Source organism: Mobula hypostoma, chromosome 4 (genome assembly GCF_963921235.1).
Source record: "Mobula hypostoma chromosome 4, sMobHyp1.1, whole genome shotgun sequence".
Classification (NCBI taxonomy): domain Eukaryota; kingdom Metazoa; phylum Chordata; class Chondrichthyes; order Myliobatiformes; family Myliobatidae; genus Mobula; species Mobula hypostoma.
Window position 1 is genome coordinate 187,243,422 of NC_086100.1, and position 23,556 is coordinate 187,266,977.

The window sequence follows — 23,556 nt, forward strand, 5'->3', positions numbered from 1 at the left end:
ATCTGTACATACCAACTGTGTTGTGAAAGAGGCACAGCTGCACTTCTTTCACCTCAGACGGTTGAGGAAGTTTGGTATGGGCCCCCAAATCCTAAGAACTTTCTACAGGGGCATAATTGAGAGCATCCTGACTGGCTGCATCACTGCCTAGTATGGGAACTGTACTTCCCTCAATCGCAGGATTCTGCAGAGAGTGGTGTGGACAGTCTGGTGCATCTGTAGATGTGAGCTTCTCACTATTCAGGATATTTACAAAGACAGGTGTGTAAAAAGGGCCCGAAGTATCACTGGGGACCTGAGTCACCCCAAACACAAACTGTTCCATCTGCTACCATCTGGGAAATGGTACTACAGCATAAAAGCCAGGACCAATGGGCTCTGGGACATCTTCCACCAGGCCATCAGACTGATTAAATCATGCTAATGCAATTGTATTAGTATGTTATATTGATTGTCCTGTTGTACATACTATTTGTTACAAATTGCTATAAATTGCACATTGCACATTTAGACAGAGACATAATCTAAAGATTTTCACTCCTCATCTATATGAAGGATGTAAGAAGTAAATTCAATTCAATTCAATTCAATTGTTGCTTAGACTAAACATCTGAATGGGGAAGACATGTGATCTAAGTGACTTTGACCATGGAATGATTGTTGGTGCCAGACGGGATGGTTTGAGTATCTCAGAAAAGGATGATCTCTTGGGATTTTCATAGTTTACAGAGAATGGTGCAAAAAAACAAAAAAACATCCAGTGAGCAGGTGTGTGAGAGAAAACACCTCATTAATAAGAGAGGTCAGACTGGTTCAAGCTGACAAGAAGGTGACAGTAACTCAAATAACAACACATTACAACGGTGATGTGCAGAAGAGTATCTCTGAAAGCACAACATGTTGAACCTTGAAGTGGATGGGTTACAGTAGCAGGAGACCATGAACATACACTGTGGCCATTTTTTAGGGACAGAAGGTACTTAATAAAGTTGCCACTGAGTCTAGATGGTAAATTGCTTTACATGACATTCATGATTATTTTTACTGATTCCTGCCTTTTATTACCAATTTTATTTTAAAAAATGAGAAATCTCAGATGGTTATGGTGAGATATGCATTCCTTTAGATTATTAATCTATGACTCTTTAGTAGCACAGTACAGCGATGTGAGTGCTAAGCCATTATAGCCTGTTAGTAATGGTACATTGTACTTCATTCTAATGGTACATTAAATACCATCAGTCGCAAAGATCCAAAAGAAAGACTGCAGCATGGTTTAACTTGACAGTGCAAAATGTGCTCTGCTAACATCGAGAGAAGAAGGGGCTGTGGTTTATCTGGGCTTCCCTTCTAGATTTGACACCCTGCACAAAATTACAGGGTGACCAGCAGCAAACAAGTGTTCCACAAAACTGATACCCAATAAGAATAACCGTGACGGGTGGATGCTGTAACTATTTGGTTTCACTAGAACAAATGGACCCAGACTCGGTAGTTCCTCCGAGACTCACTTTATTGTTAATACAGAGCAGAGAATAGAGAGCTGCGAGAAATGCTTTATCTTGTACACTACCTACACCACTAATAGGTGGGGCTAACTTAAGCAACCCCTAGTATTCTACACCGCCGAGTATACTTAGCAACGTCTGCGTGGTCCCTGAAGCAAGAGATCAACCGTGGACTGGCTAGGGTGAAGGTTCTTGGCGTTGGTTTCGCTGCTCAGCCCGAAGGTGGGACCCAGGCGAGTGGTCTGCCCAAGAAAGAACTTGCCCACCTTTATAGTACTATCGCCACCTCCCAGTCCAGCTAGAAGGGGCTCGGCGTCCAATCCAACGCTTACGCGACCCTAACTTGGGCCAATCCTAGTCCTGGCCACGTATTAAGCCAACGTACCTGCAAGTACCATAATTGGCCTTTGCCCCCTCAGGGAGAATGCATCCTATTAATCTTACAACCAAACACTGTAAAAAAAAACATTCTTTAGAGACAAGGTGATTAATTACTTTTACACAAATCATCACTTTTAGCTGACTCTCAGGCATGTTATCCGGTAGACCAGAGTCACATATTGTCCTCCCCTTATCTAGAATCAAGGGTCAATCTACCCAACAACATAACAGGCCCACAAATTCCTAACTATTAACCATTTCCCTGCCGTGCCAATTTTCATACCCGCACACCTACCCATACACCATACACTGACCTATACAATTGGGTATGTCCACCTTCCATTGAAGTGAATTGGAAGGACAAAGGCAGTCTCTGTGAGCACATCGTTAATACGTTGTCTTTTCAACCTGCCTGTGCTTATCTCTGAAAAATATAACTGAGGCCGGGGGAGTGGAGAACAGTGAGTTGCAATGTTTATCAATCAGGTCAAAGGAAATCTTATGGGCAGTGGCAATATGTCTGCAAGCTCTTAACTGCATTGGACTCGTTACTTTGGATGCTGCCTATAAAATGCTGCAAAAGGCTCATAAAATTATTTTCAAATTGTGTATTTTCATTTAAAAATTTTTAAGGGCTGGCATAGAATTGCCAAGGCTTAAAACCCCCCAGACTGATTGTTTGAACTGACTAACACTAAATGTACTACAGGCGACACCCACATTATGGAGGCATAGATGACTGTATCTATTATCTTCTGTAATGCAGCCTCCATTTTCCCATTGAACCCCATGTTATAAGTGGAGGTGCATTCTTCCAGCCTGTTTTTCTCTCATATTAATCAAAATCAGAAAGCTAGGGAATCTCAGTGGGTCAGTCAGCATCTATAGAGGGTGGAGGTGGTTGGAGGAGCAACACCTTATATAGCCTCCAAATTGATGGCATGAACATTGATTTCTCAAACTTCCAGTAGTTGTCTGCTCTTCTCTCCTTCACCATTCCCCATTCCTGTTACCCTCTAACAACTTATCTTCTTACCTGTCAATCACCTCCCCCTGGTGCTCCTCCCCCTTCCCTTTCTTCTATGGTCTTCTGTCCTCTCCTATCAGATTCCCCCTTCTCCAGCCCTTTATCCCTTTCGTCAGCTTCCCAGCTCTTTACTTCACCCCCACCTCTCACCTATCCACTACCACCTTGTACTTCTTCCTCTCATCCTCCCATTCTGACTCCTCTACTTCCTTTCCAGTCCTGATGAAGGGCTTGAAACATCGACTGTTTACTCTTTTCCATAGACACTGCCGGCCCTGCTGAGTTCCTCCAGCATTTTGTGTGCGTTGCCTTGGATTTCCAGCATGGGCAGATTTTCTCATGTCTGTGATCTACAGCGGGTGCTCTGGTTTCCCCCACATTCCAAAGACGTGTGGGTTAGAGTTAGGACAGTGTGCGCATGCTATATTGTCGCCTGAAGCATAGAGTCATTGAAAGGTACAGCACAGGTACAGGCCCTTCAGCCCATCTTGTCCATGCCAAACCATTAAAACTACCTACTCCTATCCATGTATTTATCCAAACTTCTGGCGACACTTGTGCAGTGCCCCCAGCACTATCCCCCAACTGTTTTGGTTGTTGACACAATTGACGCATTTCACTGTATGCTTCAATGTTTCGTTGTACATATGACAAATAAAGTTTATCTAAATCTAATCTAATCTTGCGGATTAGGAACGTATTTGGAAGTGGGGGTGTTGAGTGAAGAGATTGGGGGGGTTCATGGGTGTAGAAAGGTGGTGTAGAAGGAGTTGAGGGGAGGGGTAATGAGTTAAAGCATGGTAGCAGTGGAAGTGTAGAAAAGGCCGGAGGAATTACTCTAAGGAGATGGAGTACGAGCTGGCCACGGCCACTGCGGCTGCTCACAACGCCTCACAGATGAACAGCGTGGCAGTGCTACACTCTGAGATGCTTGTTCATATCCTCAGGTTAGAGGGAGAGGCTGCCAACCCAATTAATTTGATAATGGTATATCCAAATCGTATTGCCCCACAGTATAGAGTGACCACAGATAAAACAAACATTTGTTGTTTCTTTCACATCTTTTTCCCACATAACATCCGTAAGAAGGAATTTTGTTCCATATCTCAGATTTTCGGGTAGTGATTTATAAATTCCAGAGAACAGAATTTCTGTAACATGAAAAGCTGTAACATGGGGGTTGCCTGTTGAACGGGTCAGGAAGCAGTATGAACATAAAGGGTCATTGAACGACTGAAGTTGAAGGCAGTAGTCCTATTAGATTTCCACAATATACACTGCATGTCCACTTTATTAGGTACATCCTATACATAACAAAGTGGCCACCTAGTATGTTTATGTTCTTTTGCTGCTGTAGCCCATCCACTTCAAAGTTTGGTCCGTTGTGTGTTCAGAGACGCTCTTCTGCACACCACTGCTGTAATGCATGGTTATTTGAGTTAATATTGCCTTCCTGTCAACTTGACTCAGTCTGGCCATTCTCCTCTGACTTCGCTCATTAAAAACGCTCTTTTCACCCACAGAACCTATGCTCAATGGATGCTTTTTTTTTTGTTCTTTGCACCATTTTCTGTAACTTTAGATACTGCTGTGCGTGAAAATCCCAAGAGATCAGCAGTTTCTGAGATACTCAAACCACACTGTCTGGCACCAACAATCATTCCACAGTTAAAGTCACTTAGATCACATTTCTTCCTCATTCTGATGTTTGGTCTGAACAACAACTGAACCTCTTGACCACGTTTGCATGCTTTTGTGCATTGAGTTGCTGCCACAAAATTGGCTGATTAGACATTTGCATCAATGAGAGGCGTACATTTGTATCTAATAAAGTGGCCATTGAGTGTATTTACAAATTGATGTTTAATTCTGTCCCTCTAAAGTTTTCCTCTAATGGTTTAATGTTTACTTTCACTATCTTGTGTTTGTTGAAGACGCAGATTCAGAAGTTTCCCTGATACGATTATCACAGTGCTTGAGAAAGGGAGTGCCCAGCTTTCGTTTGGGCATGGTAATATGGAGCACTTGTAATGCTACCCCTCAGGATTAAGCAACTTTCCTGTGAAGAATGGTCACATGCTAGAGTTTCCTGGAACCTATGACTCGGCAAAATCAGAGGGGAAGGGAATCTTTATTTGTGCTACCTCCAAAGTCATCATATTGACTGCAAAAATGGCACAGGAACTGTGGTGCTGAGAATGAAGAGCTCTGGGAATGAAACAGAGTGCAGTTGCAAACATGTTGCAATAGGAATGTTTTTACTTTGGATGCAAGGGTTAAACAAATGATAGCTTAGGTATTCAGTGAGGTAATTCCAGGCACCTGGTGTACTATCCTTGTTTATAATGGTGCCTTACATGCAATGATTTTCCTGGGGTCTAGTCTATGCTTACCTCCAATTCACTTTTGTTTATATCCTCTAAGCTCCATTTTTTTTGGTGTTCTAATGGAGTCAACACACACAGATCATATTCTGTTTCCCCAGGTCCAAGATTAAAGGGGATTCGATAGTTAGGGGGACAGATAGGTGATTCTGAAGCAACAAAAGAGATGCCAGGGTGGTGTGTAGCCTCCCGGGTGCTGGGGTCAGGATGTCTTTCAGTGGTTGCAGAATATTCTTGAAGGGGAGGGTGAGCAGCCAGAGGTTGTGGTACATATTGGTACCAATGACATAGGCAGGAGAGGGGTAGAAGTCCTGAGTAGTAAGTTTAGGGAGTTAGGAAGGAGGCTGAAGAACAAGGTGGAACTCTCCGGATTACTCCCGGTGCCATGAGCTAGGGAAGGGCAGAACAGGAGGACAGCGCAGACGAATGAGTAGCTGAGGAGATGGTGCAGGGGGCAGGGTTTCAATTCTTGGATCATTGGAACCTTTTCTGGGGAAGGGGTGTCCTGTACAAGTGAGACGGTGTGCACCTGAACTGGAGGGGAACCAATATTCCGAGAAGGCTTGCTATGTTATCGTGGAGGATTTAAATTCGATTTGCAGGGGGGTGGGAACTGATGTGAAGAGGCAGAGGACAGGCCGGTTGGCATGTAAGTGGAGACGGCTTGTAGAGAGCTTCTATGGAAAGCTAGGCAGAGGATAAAGCAAAGTTGCACTCAGCCAGATGGTTTGAGATGTGTCTATTTTAATGCAAGAAGTATCATAAACAAGGCAGATGAACTTACAGCATGGACCAATATGTGGAACTATGACATTGTGGCCATTACAAACAGAGACTTGGATGTCTCAGAAGAAGGAATGGCTGCTGAATGTGCTGGGCTTCAGATGTTTCAAAAAAGGACAGGGAGGGAGGCAAAAGAAGTGGGGTGTGGCATTGCTAATCAGGGATAGTATAACAGCCATAGAAAAGAAGGACGTCATGGAGAGATTGTCTATTGAGTCATTGTGGGTGGAATTCTGAAACAGGAAGGGGGCAATAACTCTACCTGGTGTTTTTTTTTATAGACCCCCCCCCCAATTGTAATAGAGACATCAAGGAGCAGATAGGGAGGCAGATTCTGGAACATGGCAATAATAGGGTTGTTGTGATGGGTGATTATAATTTTCCTAATATTGGAAACTGGAAGACTGGCATCTCCTTAGAGCAAGGGATTTGGATGGAGTTTGTTATGTGTATCAGGAAGTTTTCCTGACGCAATATGTAGATAGGCCAACTAGAGGAGAGGCTGTACTTGATCTGGTATTGGGAAATGAACCTGGTCAGGTGTCAGATCTCTTGTTGGGAGAGCATTTTGGAAGTAGTGATCACAACTCTATCTCCCTTACCTGGAGAAGGATAGGAGCAGACAATTTGGGAAAACACTTAATTGGGATGGGGGAAATACAATGCTATTAGGCAGAAACTTGAAAGCATACATTGGGAGCAGATGTTCTCAAGGAAATGCATGGCAGAAATGTGGCAAATATTGAGGGAACATTTGCATGGTGTTCTGCATAGGTATGTTCCATTGAGGCAGAGAAAGGATGGTAGGGTTAAAGAACCATGGTGTACAAAGGATGTAGAAAATCTAGTTAAGAAGAAAAGAAAAGCTTACGAAAAGTTCAAGAAACTAGGTACTGTTGGAGGTCTAGAAAATTACAAGGTTGCCAGGAAGGAGCTTAAGAATGGAATTAGGAGAGCTAGAAGGGGCCATGAGAAGGTCTTGGCTAGCAGGATTAAGGAAAATCCCAAGGCATTCTAAAAGTATGTAAAGAGCAAGTGGATGAGCCGTGTGAGGATAGGACTAATCAGGTGCGATAGTGGAAACATGCATGGAGTCAGAGGAGGTAGCAGAAGTACTTAATGAATACTTGCTTCAGTATTCACCAGGGAAAAGGACCTTGGCAATTGTGGGGATGACTTACAGTGGACTGAAATGCTTGAGCATTTAGACATTAAGAAAGAGGATGTGTTGGAGCTTTTGAAAATCATTAAGTTAGCTAACTCACCAGGTCCAGACAAGATATACCCCAGGCTACTGTGGGAGGTGAGGGAGGAGATTGCTGAGCCTCTGGTGATAATCTTTTGCATCAATAGGGATGGGAGAAGTACCAAAGGATTGGAGGGTTGCAAATGTTGTTACTTTGTTCAAGGAAGGGAGTAGAGATAACCCAGGAAATTATAGACCAGTGAGTCTTACTTCAGTGGTGGGCAAATTGTTGGAGAAGATCCTGAGAGGTAGGATTTATGAGTATTTGAAGAAACAATCTAATTAGGGATAGTCAGCATGACTTTATCAGGGGCAGGTTGTGCCTTATGAGCCTGATTGAATTCTTTGAGGATGTAACAAAACACATTGATGAAGGTAGAGCAGTGGATGTAGTTGTCATGGTCCGGATCGGAGTCCCTTTAAATTTACCTTGTTTATGTTGCGATCCGGACTGTTGATTCCCTGTTTTCCCATGTCCCTCGACTTTGGTGATTAGAGGCAATTAACGCTCGGCTGAACCAGTAGTTTATAGTCTCCGGCTTTCAGCCGTTCAGTATGGGAGTGTCTGCAAAGTCACAGCGTGCCAATGTCATCTGGCCGGAGCAAGCCTTGTCTTTGACCGAAACGAGTGTCGGTAATTCGCCTCTCCTCACCGGAGCAACCCCATCCAGTTACCTCGCCAAAGCGAGCCTGCAAAGTTTCTTCACCGAGGTGGGTCCGTCAGTTAACCCACCGGAGGGAATCAAGAACCGCTGTCTACTGTTCCCGGGTCGAGTCGAGAGCTCACCACTACCCGGAGGCTCCAAGTCAAGTCCTGGCTCCGGCGGCATTCTAGCACCAAGTCGAGTCCTGGCCCTGGCGGCATTCTAGCACCAAGTTGAGTCCTGGCCCTGGTGGCATTCTAGCACCAAGTTGAGTCCTGGCCCTGGTGGCATTCTAGCACCAAGTCGAGTCCTGGCCCTGACGGCATTCTAGCACCAAGTTGAGTCCTGGCCCTGGTGGCATTCTAGCACCAAGTCGAGTCCTGGCCCTGGCAGCTTCCCAGTTCTGAGTCAAGTCCTGGCCCTGGCGGTCTGTGATTCCTGTCCTACCCTCTTGTCTGAATGCCTTCTCTGCCCCTCTCGCCTCTAGCCCTCATCTGCAGCCCCCGCCTGCAATTCGGTCTAGTTCCATCACCGAAGCTAGATAGGTACTGTCTGGTGTTCATTCGTGTTGGTTTTGTCTTGTCTTGTCCTTGCCTCCGTGGGGTAAGTCAGGCCGTCTTGCCGTTGCCCCGCGGGGGGTCATGTTCTGTCTTGTCTTGTCCTTGCCTCGGTGGGGTAAGTCAGGCCATCTTGCCGTTGCCCCGCGGGGGGTCATGTCTTGTCCTCGCCTCCGTGGGGTTGGTCAGGCCGTGGGGCAACGGCAAGTGTCATGAGTCCCGGCCCTATGTCCTGTACCCAAGGAGGTGTCCCGACTCTCTGTTCTGTGTGTGAATCCCAGCCCTATGTCCTGTACCCAAGGAGGGGTCCTGACTCTGTGTTCTGTGTATGTGTCCATGGTTCCCATGTACCTGCTCTCCCGAGACAAAGGCTCTGTGTTCCCATGTTCCTCCTCTCCCTAGCCCATGTTATGTCCTTGCCTGGTTCTGGGCTCCGAGCCCGAGGCAAGACCCAGGTACTGGGTCCTTGCCCAGTCCCTGGCTCGGAGTCCATACCGTAGCCTCTTCATGTCTCCTCTAGTTTTGGGAGCCGATTCCAAGTCCAAGCCCAGACCCTTGGTCCCAGCCTAGTCGTAGTCCTGAGTCTTTGTCCAGTTCGCTATTCCTGCTCCTGCCTTGCTCTCCTGGTATCGAACAATAAACTAAATCTAAGTAACCTCACAAGATGTGTCTTGCATTTGGGTCCACCCTTGCTCCCAATGCCCCGCCATTGTGACAGTAGTGTATATGGATTTCAGTAAATCATTTGATAAGGTTCCCCATGCATGGTTCATTCAGAAAATAAGGAGGCATGGGATCCAAGGAGACCTTGCTTTGTGGATCCAGAATTGGCTTGCCCACAGAAGGCAAAAGGTGGTTGTAGATGGTTCATATTCTGCATGGAGGTCAGTGACCAGTGGTGTTACACAGGGATCTGGGATCTCTCTTCTTTGTGATTTTTATAAATGACCTGGATGAGGAAGTATAAGAGTTTTATTATTAAGTTTGCTGATGACACAAAAGTTGGGGGTGTTGTGGATAGTCTGGAGGGATGTCAGAGGTTACAGCGGGACATTGATAAGATATAGAACTGGGCTGAGAAGTGGCAGATGGACTCCAACCCAGATAAGTGTGAAGTGGTTCGTTTTGGTTGGTCAAATTTGAAGACAGACTATATTATTAATGGTAAGATTCTTAGCAGTGTAGAGGATCAGAGAGACCTTAGGGTCCTTGTCCATAGGACACTCAAAGATGGTGCGCAGGGTAACAGTGTTGTTAAGAAGGCTTAAGGTGTGTTAGCCTTCATCAACCATGGGATTGAATTCAAGAGCCATGAGGTAACATTACAGACCTTAGTTATATCCCACTTGGAATACTGTGTTCAGTTCTGGTCACCTACTACAGGAAGGATGTCGATACTTCTGAGAGTGCAGAGGAGATTTACAAGGATGTTGCATGGATTAGAGAGCGTGCCTTATGAGAATAGGTTGAGTGAACTTGGCCTTTTCTCCTTGGAGCAACAAACGATGAGAGGAGACTTGATAGAGGCATATAAGCTGATGAGAGGCATTGATCGTACGGATAGCTAGAGGCTTTTTCCCAGGGCTGAAATGGCTAACACGAGGGGGCATAGTTTTAAGGTGCTTGGAAGTAGATACGGGGGGCTGTCAAGGGTAAGATTTTCACACAGAGAGTTGTGGGTGTGTGGAATGCACTACCAGCGATGGTAGAAGCAGATAGAATAGGGTCCTCTGAGAGACTCTTAGATAGGTACATGAAGTTTAGAAAAATAGAGGGCTATGTGGTAGGGAAATTCTGGACAGTTTCTAGGGTAGGCTACATGGTTGGCACAAGATTGTTGTGGGCCGAAGGACCTGTAATGTGCTGTAGATTTCTATCTATGATAAACCTGATTCTGATATGGGTTTCAATTGTGCACTGAGCTTGAGAAAGGGACAGAGGGAGGGAGGGGAGTGGGAAGCACCATTCTGTCAGGATTAATAAACCAATTGTTCGTAATCAAATGGCTTTGCCTGATGTCTCAGGGCAGGGTGTATCTGCTCCCTCGCCACCCCCCGACCCTGGCATTCCTCCTCTTTCACTTGACTCACATCTGTCCAGCGGCTCTCCACCCTCACCAATCCCACCAGATTTACAAATTCATTCTTGGCTCTATATTGACAAATACAGTAGTACTGTGTAAAAAGTCTTAAAGCACTTTACTTATATATGTGTATCTAAGACTTGCACAGTACTGTATGTAATACTTGGGCAGTTAGAAAATGCCATATAACATAGCCGGTGCACCGTTTCTCTTGGAATTGGCATGTGAAGATAATTTCCATTATGATTCTAGATGCTAAATCCAAATTGGATTTCAGGGAGCCATGCTTGGGCCACCAGAAGGAGGTGTTTGAGGATGATCTTAGTGATAATGTTCCCTGCAGAAGATGTCAGGGTGACTCCCATAAATTTATTGTGGCTGAATTTGATTCCCTTAGGGAAGGTGTTTAAGCTGTTATCTGGAATGAAAGACTGTTTGGGCGATGACATAGCCTAATAGGTGCTGCTTATAGCAGATCTCAATATATAGAGTACAATACAGGAACAGAAGCCTCGGCCCATCGAGTCCGTGCTGAAATTATTCTGTCTTGTCCCATTGACCCGCACCCCAACCATAGCCCTCCACACCCTTCCCATCCATATACTTATCCAAACCTCTCTTGAACCCGCATCCACCACTTCCACTGCTGGCTCATTCCATACGTGTATCACCCTCTGAGTGAAGAAGTATTCTTTAAATATCTCACCTTTACTCTTAACCTATGGCCACTAGTTCTATTGATTCTATTATGGTTCTTGGATTTACTGAGTATGCCCACAAGAAAATGAACCTCAGGGTTGTATATGGTGATATATATGTTCTTTGATAATAAATTTACTTTGAACCTATTTCAAGGTCAATCTAACCCTTCCCTCCCATTTTACTTTCATCCATGTGCATATCTATAGTAGAGTTTCTTAAATATCCCTAATGTATCTGCCTCTATAATTAAGATTCAAGATTCAAGATTCAAAAAACTTTATTGTCATTCTAACTGTACATCAGCTCTGCAGGGCAGAATGAGACAGTGTTTCTCAGGAGCAGTGCAATCATAACAAATGCAACACTAAAATATAAACATAACAATAAATAGTAAAACACAACAGCCAATGTCAGTTAAAAAATGAGTGAAATACATGTTAGTAGGGAAGTGGTGTTAGGTAAATTGAAGGGATTGAAGGCAGATAAATCCCCAGGGCCAGATGGTCTGCATCCTAGAGTGCTTAAGGAAGTAGCCCAAGAAATAGTGGATGCATTAGTGATCATTTTTCAAAACTTGTTAGATTCTGGACTAGTTCCTGAGGATTGGAGGGTGGCTAATGTAACCCCACTTTTTAAAAAAGGAGGGAGAGAGAAACCGGGGAATTATAGGCCGGTTAGCCTAACGTCGGTGGTGGGGAAACTGCTGGAGTCAGTTATCAAGGATGTGATAACAGCACATTTGGAAAGCGGTGAAATGATCGGACAAAGTCAGCATGGATTTGTGAAAGGAAAATCATGTCTGACGAATCTCATAGAATTTTTTGAGGATGTAACTAGTAGAGTGGATAGGGGAGAACCAGTGGATGTGGTATATTTGGATTTTCAAAAGGCTTTTGACAAGGTCCCACACAGGAGATTAGTGTGCAAACTTAAAGCACACGGTATTGGGGGTAAGGTATTGGTGTGGGTGGAGAATTGGTTAGCAGACAGGAAGCAAAGAGTGGGAATAAACGGGACCTTTTCAGAATGGCAGGCAGTAACTAGTGGGGTACCGCAAGGCTCAGTGCTGGGACCCCAGTTGTTTACAATATATATTAATGACTTGGATGAGAGAATTAAATGCAGCATCTCCAAGTTTGCGGATGACACGAAGCTGGGTGGCAGTGTTAGCAGTGAGGAGGATGCTAAGAGGATGCAGAGTGACTTGGATAGGTTGGGTGAGTGGGCAAACTCATGGCAGATGCAATTTAATGTGGATAAATGTGAAGTTATCCACTTTGGTGGCAAAAATAGGAAAACAGATTATTATCTGAATGGTGGCCGATTAGGAAAAGGGGAGGTGCAATGAGACCTGGGTGTCATTATACACCAGTCATTGAAAGTGGGCATGCAGGTACAGCAGGCGGTGAAAAAGGCAAATGGTATGCTGGCATTTATAGCGAGAGGATTCGAGTACAGGAGCAGGGAGGTACTACTGCAGTTGTACAAGGCCTTGGTGAGACCACACCTGGAGTATTGTGTGCAGTTTTGGTCCCCTAATCTGAGGAAAGACATCTTTGCCATAGAGGGAGTACAAAGAAGGTTCACCAGATTGATTCCTGGGATGGCAGGTCTTTCATATGAAGAAAGACTGGATGAACTGGGCTTGTACTCGTTGGAATTTAGAAGATTGAGGGGGGATCTGATTGAAACGTATAAGATCCTAAAGGGATTGGACAGGCTAGATGCGGGAAGATTGTTCCCGATGTTGGGGAGGTCCAGAACGAGGGGTCACAGTTTGAGGATAGAGGGGAAGCCTTTTAGGACCGAGATTAGGAAAAACTTCTTCACACAGAGAGTGGTGAATCTGTGGAATTCTCTGCCACAGCAAACTGTTGAGGCCAGTTCTTTGGCTATGTTTAAGAGGGAGTTAGATATGGCCCTTGTGGCTACGGGGGTCAGGGGGTATGGAGGGAAGGCTGGGGCGGGGTTCTGAGTTGGATGATCAGCCATGATCATAATAAATGGCGGTGCAGGCTCGAAGGGCCGAATGGCCTACTCCTGCACCTATTTTCTATGTTTCTATGTAAAATCAAGTTATAAATGTCCAGTACAAGTTAAAAGTGTCCAAAGCAGAGTTAGGTGGAGCAGCTATTTAGCAGTCTGACTGCCTGTGGGAGGAAGCTGTTTAGTAGCCTTGTGGCTTTAGTTTTAATGCTCCTGTAACGTTTGCCTGATGGCAGAAGAACAAACAGTTCATGGAGAGGGTGTGAGGGGTCTTTAATGATGTACCGTGTCTTCTGGAGGCATTGGCTCTGAAAGAGGTCTTGGACAGAAGGTAGGGAGACCCCAATAACCTTCTCTGCTCCCCTAACCACCCTTTGCAAGGCTTTTTTGTCGACAGCACTGCAAGCTGGAGTACCAGGTTGTGATGCAAAAGGTCAGCACACTCTCAACCACGCCTCTGTAGAATGTAGTTAAGATGTTAGTGGGGAGTGATGCTTGTTTAAGCTTCCTCAGAAAGTGCAATCTCTGCTGGGCCCATTTCACAATCCCAGTGGTGTTCCTTGACCAGGTGAGATTGTCCAAGATCTGCACCCCAAGGAACTTTATATTTTCCACTCCCTCCACTGTGGAGCCGTGTTAGTGTTACTCTATCACAACACCGGCAACCCAGGGTCATTTGTGTCACTGTTTGTAAGAAGTTTGTACGTTCTCCCCACGACTGCGTGGGTTTCCTCAGGATGCCCCGATGTTCTCCCGCATTCAGAAAACATACGATTAGTGGGTAAATTGGTCACATGGGTGCAATTGGGTGGTGCAGACTTGTGCAGGAAGGATCTATTACCTCTAAATAAATAAATAAAAATAATTAAGTTTCCCTCCCACCCTGGTCATTCTCTCTTCTCCCTGCTTCCACTGAGCAGAAAATGTACAAGATTGAAAGTGAGACCCACCGGACCCAAGCTCAGTGTCTGTCCCACTATAATCAAATGCTTAAATGGACCTCTCATACACAAAGAATAAATTCTTGATCTCCAACCCTTGTTATGTCCCTTGTACTTTACTTACCTACATGTGGTGCACTTTCCGGTACCTTTCTGCATTCTCTTTTTACTGTCTTACTGTAATCTGGATTGCATGCAAGCCAAAACTTTTCACTGTATTGCAGTATCCCTGGCAATACCATAAGTCATAGGAGCAGAGTAAGGCCAAATGGCCCATCAAGTCTGTTAGATTAGATTAGATTAGATTAGATTATGAGGACACACAGTCCTCTTTTGTTGTCATTTAGTAATGCATGCATTAAGAAATGATACAATGTTTTTCCAGAATGGTATCACAGAAACACATGACAAACCGACTTAAAAACTGACAAAAACCACATAATTATAACATATAGTTACAACAGTGCAAAGCAATACCGTAATTTGATAAAGAACAGACCATGGGCACGGTAAAAGTCTCAAAGTCTCTCGGAAGTCCCATCATCTCACTCAGACGGTGAACCTCCAGCGCCGCAAACTTGCCGACGCAGCATCCCAGAAGCATCCGACCACAGTCCGACTCTGAACCTCTGACCAGCTCTTCGACACCAAGCACCATTTCTGCCGAGCGCTTCGACCCTGACCCCAGCAACAGGCAATAGGCAAAGCCGAGGATTTGGGGCCTTCCCCTCCGGAGATTCATGATCGCACAGTAGCAGCGACAGCGAAGCGGGCATTTGAGAAGTTTCTCCAGGTGTTTTTCCGTGCTTCTTCACGTCTGTCTCCATCAAATCAGGATTGTGCACAGCATCCTACTTCACAGATACGATACCATTTGGATCTGCCGCGCGCGCTGCGTCGCGCTGCCATCTTCTCCTCCCTCCTGTCATTTTATCATGGTAGATCCATCCTTTTTAACCTGATTCTCCTATAAGACTATAAGCTAATAACAATACATCATAGTATTGTAAAATTTTCTCTAAACTGTTCAACCAAATATAGTACAACACATCCTGGTGAATCTTCTCTGCACTGTCTCCAGGGTAACTGTATCTTTCCTGTAATATGGAGACCATAACTATATACAATCCACTAACTGTGGCCTCTAAAAGATGTATTGTACAAGTTAAAACATAATGTGCTAGAAGGAGAGGTTGGACGGACTAGACTTGTTTGCTCTGGAGCAATACAGCCTGAGGGGAGACCTGACAGAAGTTTATAAAATTATGAGAGGCACAGACAGTCAGAAACTTTTTACCAGGGTTGAAAAATCTAAAACTAGAGGGCATGCACTTAAGGTAAGAGAAAGCTCACATGAGGCAGGATTTTTCTTTACACAGAGTAGTGCGTGTCTAGAATGTGCTGCAGGGTGGTGGTGGAGGCATATGCAAAGCATGCACTTAAAGAGAATTTTATGTAGACACTTGAATGTGCAGACTTTAGAGGGATACGGGCCAAGGGTAAATGGGTTTATTATTGTCACATGTACTGAGTAGAGTGAAAACTTATTTTGCAATCTATTCATACAGATAATTATTTAGAGCACTGTGGTAGTATAAGGTAAGGGATTGATTTGATTAGGTAGCATAAATTTAACATCGTGAGCCAAAGGCCCTGTTTTTGTCTATATAGTTTAATAGTTCCAAATGTTATATTTTGTGCATTTAGCATAAATTATGTTTATCTTTTTCCATGCAACAACCATGGTTTTATTGTTTATTTAAAAATTGTCTTTCAGTCGGCCGACGAGCGGTTGCTGTGGAAGGAGTCGAACCCCAGCCGGGCGGCCTCCGAGGCCCGGGGCCTGGCAGCGGCCTTGCGCTGCGACTCCCGGCTGCTCTGGAGCCTGCTGCCAGCCGCGCTCCTCTTCCAGCCCACGATGTGAAGATGGTGGAGGGCCCAGGCCGCGACACAACGCTCCCGATCCCAACTCATCCCACCCATCCCCGGAACACGCACCAGTAGGACCGTCTCCACGATCGCCGCCCGCTCCTACACTCACCCCGCACCGGGGACCAGCAGAACATTTGACACACAAAAAAAGGGGCACGAAAGGTTTGTGCAGCGTCGTCAAAGGTATATAAACACGGCCCACGCTCGCACCGGAAAACTGGACATCGCATCTCAACCGGAGAAGAGCAAATCAGCCGCACACAAGCCCAATAAGCCATTCAGCGACGCACATTTTCTCCGGGGGAACCATTTTAGTGCCGCGCATTTCTTCTCGGGGAAGTCATTCAGCGACGCACATTATTTTCGGGGAAGCCAATTAATGACGCACGTTGCTAGGATACGGGACCTCCATCAGCAACAGGGTGGCTCCTTGTCTCCTTCAAGTAAGGATCTTCGCTCTCCTTTACACTACTTTCAAAGACAATTCAGAAAATCATTACTAAAATACAGTTTAATAAGCTTCTGTGCCCATGTTGTGATGTTCAAGGTCGGATTTCACTAATGCATTATAAATAGTTGTAAAGTATAGAGAATGAATTTAAACGCCTTATTACCCGAGTTTGGTATTAAGGGTCTATTGCATTAAATGGAAGCTTGGTGCATTTTTAAACAATTGCCATTTAATTCCACTATTTTAAGGGTTAACAGCTAATTCTCTAACTGGGGGGAAATTGGTAGGCAGTCGGTACCCCCCCCCCGTCAGCATTGGTGCACATTCGGGATTTCCTCGCATATCTCCAGCCCATCGTCTTCAGAAAGACCTCATCCATCTTCTCACTCTGAAAATGCAGCATCCCAAAGAGAGATAAGCATGGAAAGTGCTGGGGAAACTCATCAGGTTAGACAACATTTGTAGAAAGAGGAACAATCAATATTTCAAGTCTGGGTCTCTTTCCACAGATAGTGCCCTACCCGCTGACTGTTTCCGGCTTTTTTTTTCTGTGCTTTTTGCAAAATTGCAACATCTGCATGGCTTTTTTAATTCCCAAAGAAAGATCATACTTTCATTTTGGACATTTTTAGTAACAATGATAATTCCTCGTTTTGTTAAAAAAGAGTTGTTTAGATTTGCAATTATGTTCAGTTGAAAGTTAAACCAAATAGCTTCAGAGTTCCCAAATATGTAAGATAAATTGTTCAGGTCATTTTTTTTTCATTGTGCAGGAGTGCTATGGGAACTAATTCCAGTGTTGCAGGTTCAATCCTGGTTCCTGTGCTCTCTATGTGGAGTTTTCATGTTCTTCCTGTGATCAGACCATAAGATATAGGAGCAGAATTAGGCCATTCAGATCATCAAGTCATTTCCAGCATTCAATCATAGATGATATTTTGCAACCCCATTCTCCCACATTCTTCCCTGCTTGGTTCCTTAATTAGTAAGGAAATTATGAATCTTTTCCTTAAATACACCCAATGATTTGGCCACCACAGCCCTCTGTGGCAACAAATTCCACCGATCAGTACCCTATGGCTGAAAAAATTCTTCTTCATCAGTTTTAAATATATTCTCTTTATCCTGGGACTGTTCCCTCAGATCTTGGACTTTTTGTCTGACAGAATGTGATCACATTCACACTTTCAAGGTATTTCAGAATTGGGTGGGTTTCAATGATATCAAACCCCATCTTTCTGAACACCATTGAGTGCAAGCCCAGATACATCAAACGCTCCTCCTCCAGGCCTTTCATTCCTGAAATCATTCTTGTGAACCTCCTCTGGACCCTCTCCAGGGCCTGCACAACTTTTCTGAGACGTAGTGCCCAAAGTTGCTCACAATATTCCAAATGAGGTCTAACTAACTCCTTTATAAAGCCTTAGTAATACATCCTTTTGTGTTCTAGCCCTCTTGAAATGAAAGCTAACTCTGCATTTGCTGTCTTTGGCATTGACTCGATTGGTAGGTTTTTGTTGGGCACTCTGGTTTCCTCCAACACCCTAAAGATATGCTGGTTGGAAGGTTAATTGGAAACAGTAAAAATGCCCCTGATTGTGTATGTGCGTGGGAGGAGAACTGAGTGGGGAGATGGGAATGTGAGAAGGAATACAGTGTAGGGAAATGGGATTGCTCGGAGGGCATTTGATAGTTTAAATGATGGCCTACTGACTTGGAAGAGAATAAGGAAGAAACAATGAAAATTAAATTCGCACTTAGCTATGAAGTTTAATTAATATTCTTGTACTTATCTCCTGACTGGTCCTGCTCCTTCATGCCACTTAGCCCAAAAACACCCCAGATGTAAATTATTTAATACTTTGTACAAATCTCTCCATGATGTGTTTGTGATAATTTATCAAAACTCTCCAAACTTTGGGCAGGTCCCGGTGGATTGGAAGATAGCGAATGTCGTGCCACTATTTAATGTAGGCTAAAGGCAGATAACTTTGGGCCAGTTAGCTTAATGTCTGTAGACAGGAAAATGCTTGAAGGTATTGTTATGGAAGAGATAGTGAGCCATCTGGATGGAACTGGTTTCAACAGGCAGTCACAGCATTGATTCATAAAGGGCAGGTCCCAGTTGGACAAACTTACTGGACTTCTTTGAGGATATAATGAACACACTGGATAGAGGGAGAGCAGGTGGATGCTGTATACTTGGATTTCCAGAAGGCATTTGATAAGGTGCTGCATAAAAAACTTTTCCATAAAATAAGGATGAATGGAATTGGGGTTAATGTATTAACATGGATAGAGAATTGGTTATCCACTGAAACCAGATGGGATAAATAGGATTCCTCTGGTTGGCAATCAGTGCTGAGTGGAGTGCCGCAGGGGTCGATGCTGGGCTCGCAATTGTTCACAATATAGGTTAATGATTTGGAAGCGGGGACTGAGTGAAAAGTGTGAGTCTAAGTTTACTGGTGGCACTAAACTGAGTAGAAAAAGCAAATTATACAGAGGATGCAGAGTAAATCCCCTTGCTCCCCAAAAGAAAAATTATGCAATGGAAAAAAGAAATCGCTGAATTTTGTTATTTAGTGGTTACATCTTACCAGTTTAAGAAATTCTGATTCCTGATACTTTACACACCAATGGTATTATGGGAATACCTTCATGATACATAATGGTTCAGCTGAGTCATAATCTCCTGAAGGTAAAGACTTGGTTTATGAACACTAACAAAGATTACAGAAGTTATGTCAGTCTTTGTGGAAGTGAGATACATTAACTCCTGAACAATGCAGAAGCATAGTTGTCTACTGCTAGCAGTGAAGAAGTAAGGTGAAATGGCAGTGCCTTGTGCCGGCATTTAGTAATGCACCCTGATAGCAGTATTGAATGTGAGTATTCTTTATGAGGTCATGGCCCAAAGCTTGTTCTCCCAAGTGACAATGGGCAGGAGTGGCCATCCTGAGCCTCAGTTGTTAAGCTGGAGGAAGTTTACTCATCTTGCACCTGTTTGAAATGACAAATCCCTTAGTGAGATTACACAACATTTGTCTTGTTGGCTTCAGGCCCGTGAATGTGTGACAGGTGAAAATGTCCAGATCTGAGGTCCACTGTAATACGAGTATTGATTATGCAAAATAATATTAAAAATCTGAATTAATATAGCAAATAAAAATAAAAATTGTGGCTCTCTCAATTGCTGGCAGTTTCTTCTCTCGTCACCTAGGAGATTGGTTAAGGTAACACAGATTTAAAGTAGAATGACCATAGGAGACAGACAGATAAGTCACTTAGAGAGTAAGTTGTCATTGGAATCTGTTGCTTGTGAGGGTGGTGAAAGTAGTTTTGGAAGTGATTTAGAATAAAAGAAAGAATAGCACTAATTTGATTTGTTCTCTCAGACTTGATGAGCCAAATGGCATTCTGCATTGCCTCATTTTTTGAATTCCTACAGAATTTGTTAATTTTCCCCTTAGTAAAAGTGCTGTCATCTGGCCTATTGTCATAGATATTAGCTATCATGCAGAGTCTAAGAATAGATTTTGCCTGCCCATAAACAGGTCTAATGGAGGTGCCCCTTGCAAATTCAAAGCTCTAACTTAAACCTAGTGCAACCAGAGGACAGTGTTTCTTGGAATAATGGAATCGTTTGCGTGAATATTTTAGGGCATGACGGAATAATTCACTCTCATGTGATAGTTCCACAGATGAATATTTTAACAGAAAATGTCATACAATTCTTTGCTGAGTCACTCCCTATCAGAAGCAAACACACATCCTATCATGTCATGATATTTTACAAAATACCAAGCCAGCTTTTTCTTGTTCCATTAACTTCAGTTGAAATTTAGCTGTTTATATTCCAGTCTGTGTAAAGATATGAGATTAGCTCATTCAGCCCTTCATGCTGGCAATGCCATTTATTAAGATCTTTACTAATCTTTCTCGTCAGCACTATTTTCTGTACCAATCCCGTACCTTTTTAATTCCTGCAAATTTAACTTTTTTTAAAATCTTGAATGCCCTCTGTGACTGAGCCTCCACTGCTCTCCTGGACGGAGAATTTCTAAGACTGACCAATCTGTGGTAAAGAAAGTTCTTCTCATCTGCCCTGAATAGCTGATCCCTGATTTGGATCCTGTGACCCCTGGTTCTAGACATGCCAGCCAAGGGAGGTCTGACCCTGCATCCAACCTGTCAAATTGTGTCCACTTCAATGAGATAAATTTTCATCCTTTTCACAAAACTCAGAGAGCAGAGGCTCAGTGCACTTATGATATTCTCATGCAATAGGAGAGAAATAAATGGGCAGTTATTTCATCTGAGTACTCTTTTAGCTGCTCAGTGCGGGCTACAGTCCATTCCAAGCATGCGCTGAAAGTTCCCCTTCCCAAGCTTCACTAAGGTCCTCAAGGGAATGTTTTTTTTGGGCTCGTCTCAGCCCAATGACTGATGGATACAGATTCAAGGCACCAATCCACCTATTCCAAAATTCAAGATGATGGGTGGAACAAATTTAAAAAAATACTGTTATTGATACAAAATAGAGCCTTTTGTTATAAAAATATTGTAGAATGTGAGAGGGATATTAGGCTGTTAACCCTTATAAACATTGCCTGCTGTGAACTCGCCCTTGAAAGCTTGTCCAGTAAGGCCACAGGCTATCAGCATTGCACCACTTGATGAATTGTTATCGAGCATATTTTCTAAAACTATAGATGTTTCTGTACAGAATCTTTTTAAAATCAGGCTGATTTTTCTGAAGTACACGTGGCCATGTTCGATGATGTAAGCGGGTATGTGCTAATCACCTCGCTCCTGGCTGATTTTGTCAAGGGTGGGGAACTGAAAGGTTTAACCTTACAAGTTAACGTATTAACCATTCCTTTCATGCAGCAGCTTTTGTTTTTTAATGTTGGTGTTCTGATTTGGAATCTAGGTGTTCAGTTGCGTGATGTATAATGTCTATTCTGCCAATTCTCTTACTCCCCCCTCCCCCCCACCCCACCCATCTCCCCCATCACCATGTGAAACCATTTGTCCATGCAGTGTTCTCGTTACGGCAACAAGTCTTTGTTCTTAGGAAGCAATGTATGAATTTTGTTTTGATTGTTATGAGTGATTTTTATTATCCATAATAAAATTGAAACAAATGTGATTTTGTTTGTCCTTTATTCACCTTGCATCGATACATGTCAGAAGGTGAATCTCAGAATGAAACCAGCATTCTATGCATTAATTCATTTCTTTGTAAATACTCATTGATTGCTTATTTCCAAGATCTCACCCCACACCTTTTTTTAAAATCTCCTTGCACCTAATAAAGTCGCTGCTGAGTGTATATGTTTGTGATCTTCTCCTGCTGTAGCCCATTCATTTTAAGGTTCAACATGTGGCATTCAGAGCTGCTCCTCTGCACAGCTCTGTTGTAAGACATGTTTATTTGAGTTACTGTTGCCTTCCTGTCAGCTTGAACCTGTCTGGCCATTCTCCTCGGACCTCTCTCATTAACAAGACATTTTCAACCACAGAACTGCTGCTCACTGGATGCTTTTTGTTTTACGTACCATTCTCTGTAACCTCTAGAGACTATTGTGTATGAAAATCCCAGGAGATCAGCAGTTTCAGAGATACTCAAACCACCCTGTCTGGCACCAACAATCATTTCATGGTCAAAATCACATAGATCACATTTCTTTGCCTTTCTAATATTTGGTCTGAACAACAACTGAACCTCTTGAGTATACCTGCATGCTTTCATGCCTTGAGTTGCTGCCACATGATTGACTGATTAGATATTTGCATTAATGAGCAGATATACAGGTATACCTAATAAAGTGGCCACTGATTTACTTGCACCCTTTTTCCATATTTTAAACTTGGCAATGAATGATGCTCATGTCATCGTTGAGGCTTAATAAGCTTCTTGATCGTCTCCCTACTCTGCAAGCTCATACTGATATGTCAAAACTCTGTTCATTTAACCACCTCTGTTAACCCTCTTTTAGCAGCCTGTATTGAACTAGTTTGGGTATTGTAAAATTTTCTCTAAACTGCCCCACCAAATAAGATCTGCCTGTGACCAAGCTTTTAATATAACCACCTTCATCTGATTAAGCCTCTGTGAAGCTCCATTAAAAATTTCCCTTTACTCCTGCCACAGAATAAATGGAGAAACTCAATTGTTCCATTGTTTATTTGGACAATCATCAGGAGCAGGAACTTTTGTAGAACTTAGAACAGTACAGGCCTTTTAGTCCTTGAAGTTGTGTTGGCCTTACAACCAATTCAAGATAAAACTAAAACTTTCCTCCACATAGCCCTCCATTTTTCTTTCTTACGTGTGAATATCCAAAAGCCTCTTAAATCTCCCTAATGCTTTCTTAAGCACACTATCAACTTGTGCAGCAACATTGATGGATCTGTAGATATGAACCAAGATCCCTCTGGTTCTCCACACTGTTAAGAATCCTACCATTAAATTCATACTTTCCCTTCAAGTTTGACATTCCAAGGTGTATGACTTCACATTTTTCTGGACTGAACTCCCACCTGCCTCTACTCAGCCCAGCTCTGCATCCTCTCAATGTCCTGTCGTAAACTACAGCTTTCTACACTGTCCGCAACTCCATCTGCCTTCATGTCATCTGCAAATGTACTAATCTTCCCTTCCACTTCATCATCCAAGTCATTCAACTTGATTTCTCGCACCCATCTCACAAAGGATATTAAAATACTTTACCACCATTACTTTGTGTCAATTCAGCATTGATCTGAAATCCAGCTTTTATTGTTGTTAATTAATGTTTGCCTACTAAGTCATCCATCATTGCTGACAATAGATGCCAAGTAACAGCCCTTGGAGAGTACAATGACTAGCCCTCATCCAGCAAGCACGAGTAAGCAGGTTTTAGTTATAAATATTAGAAATTGG

The 23,556-nt window shown here is 43.5% G+C and overlaps 1 protein-coding gene across 5 annotated transcripts in view; it reads left to right on the forward strand.

Annotated features, from left to right (window-relative positions):
* The window catches only part of gfra4a (GDNF family receptor alpha 4a), a 422,120-nt gene that overhangs the window by 209,580 nt on the left and 188,984 nt on the right, over nt 1–23,556 (forward strand). For 3 of the 5 annotated variants that reach the window (XR_010017776.1, XR_010017777.1, XR_010017775.1), the window contains exon 8: nt 16,020–16,617. Coding sequence is in view for 2 of the 5 variants with exons in the window: in XM_063047126.1 (XP_062903196.1) it covers nt 16,020–16,166 (147 nt within the window). In the remaining 3 variants the exon portion in view is untranslated. Of the gene's footprint in view, nt 1–16,019; nt 21,758–23,556 lie in introns of those variants that run through there. The other 2 variants (XM_063047126.1, XM_063047125.1) reach the window with 1 other exon arrangement.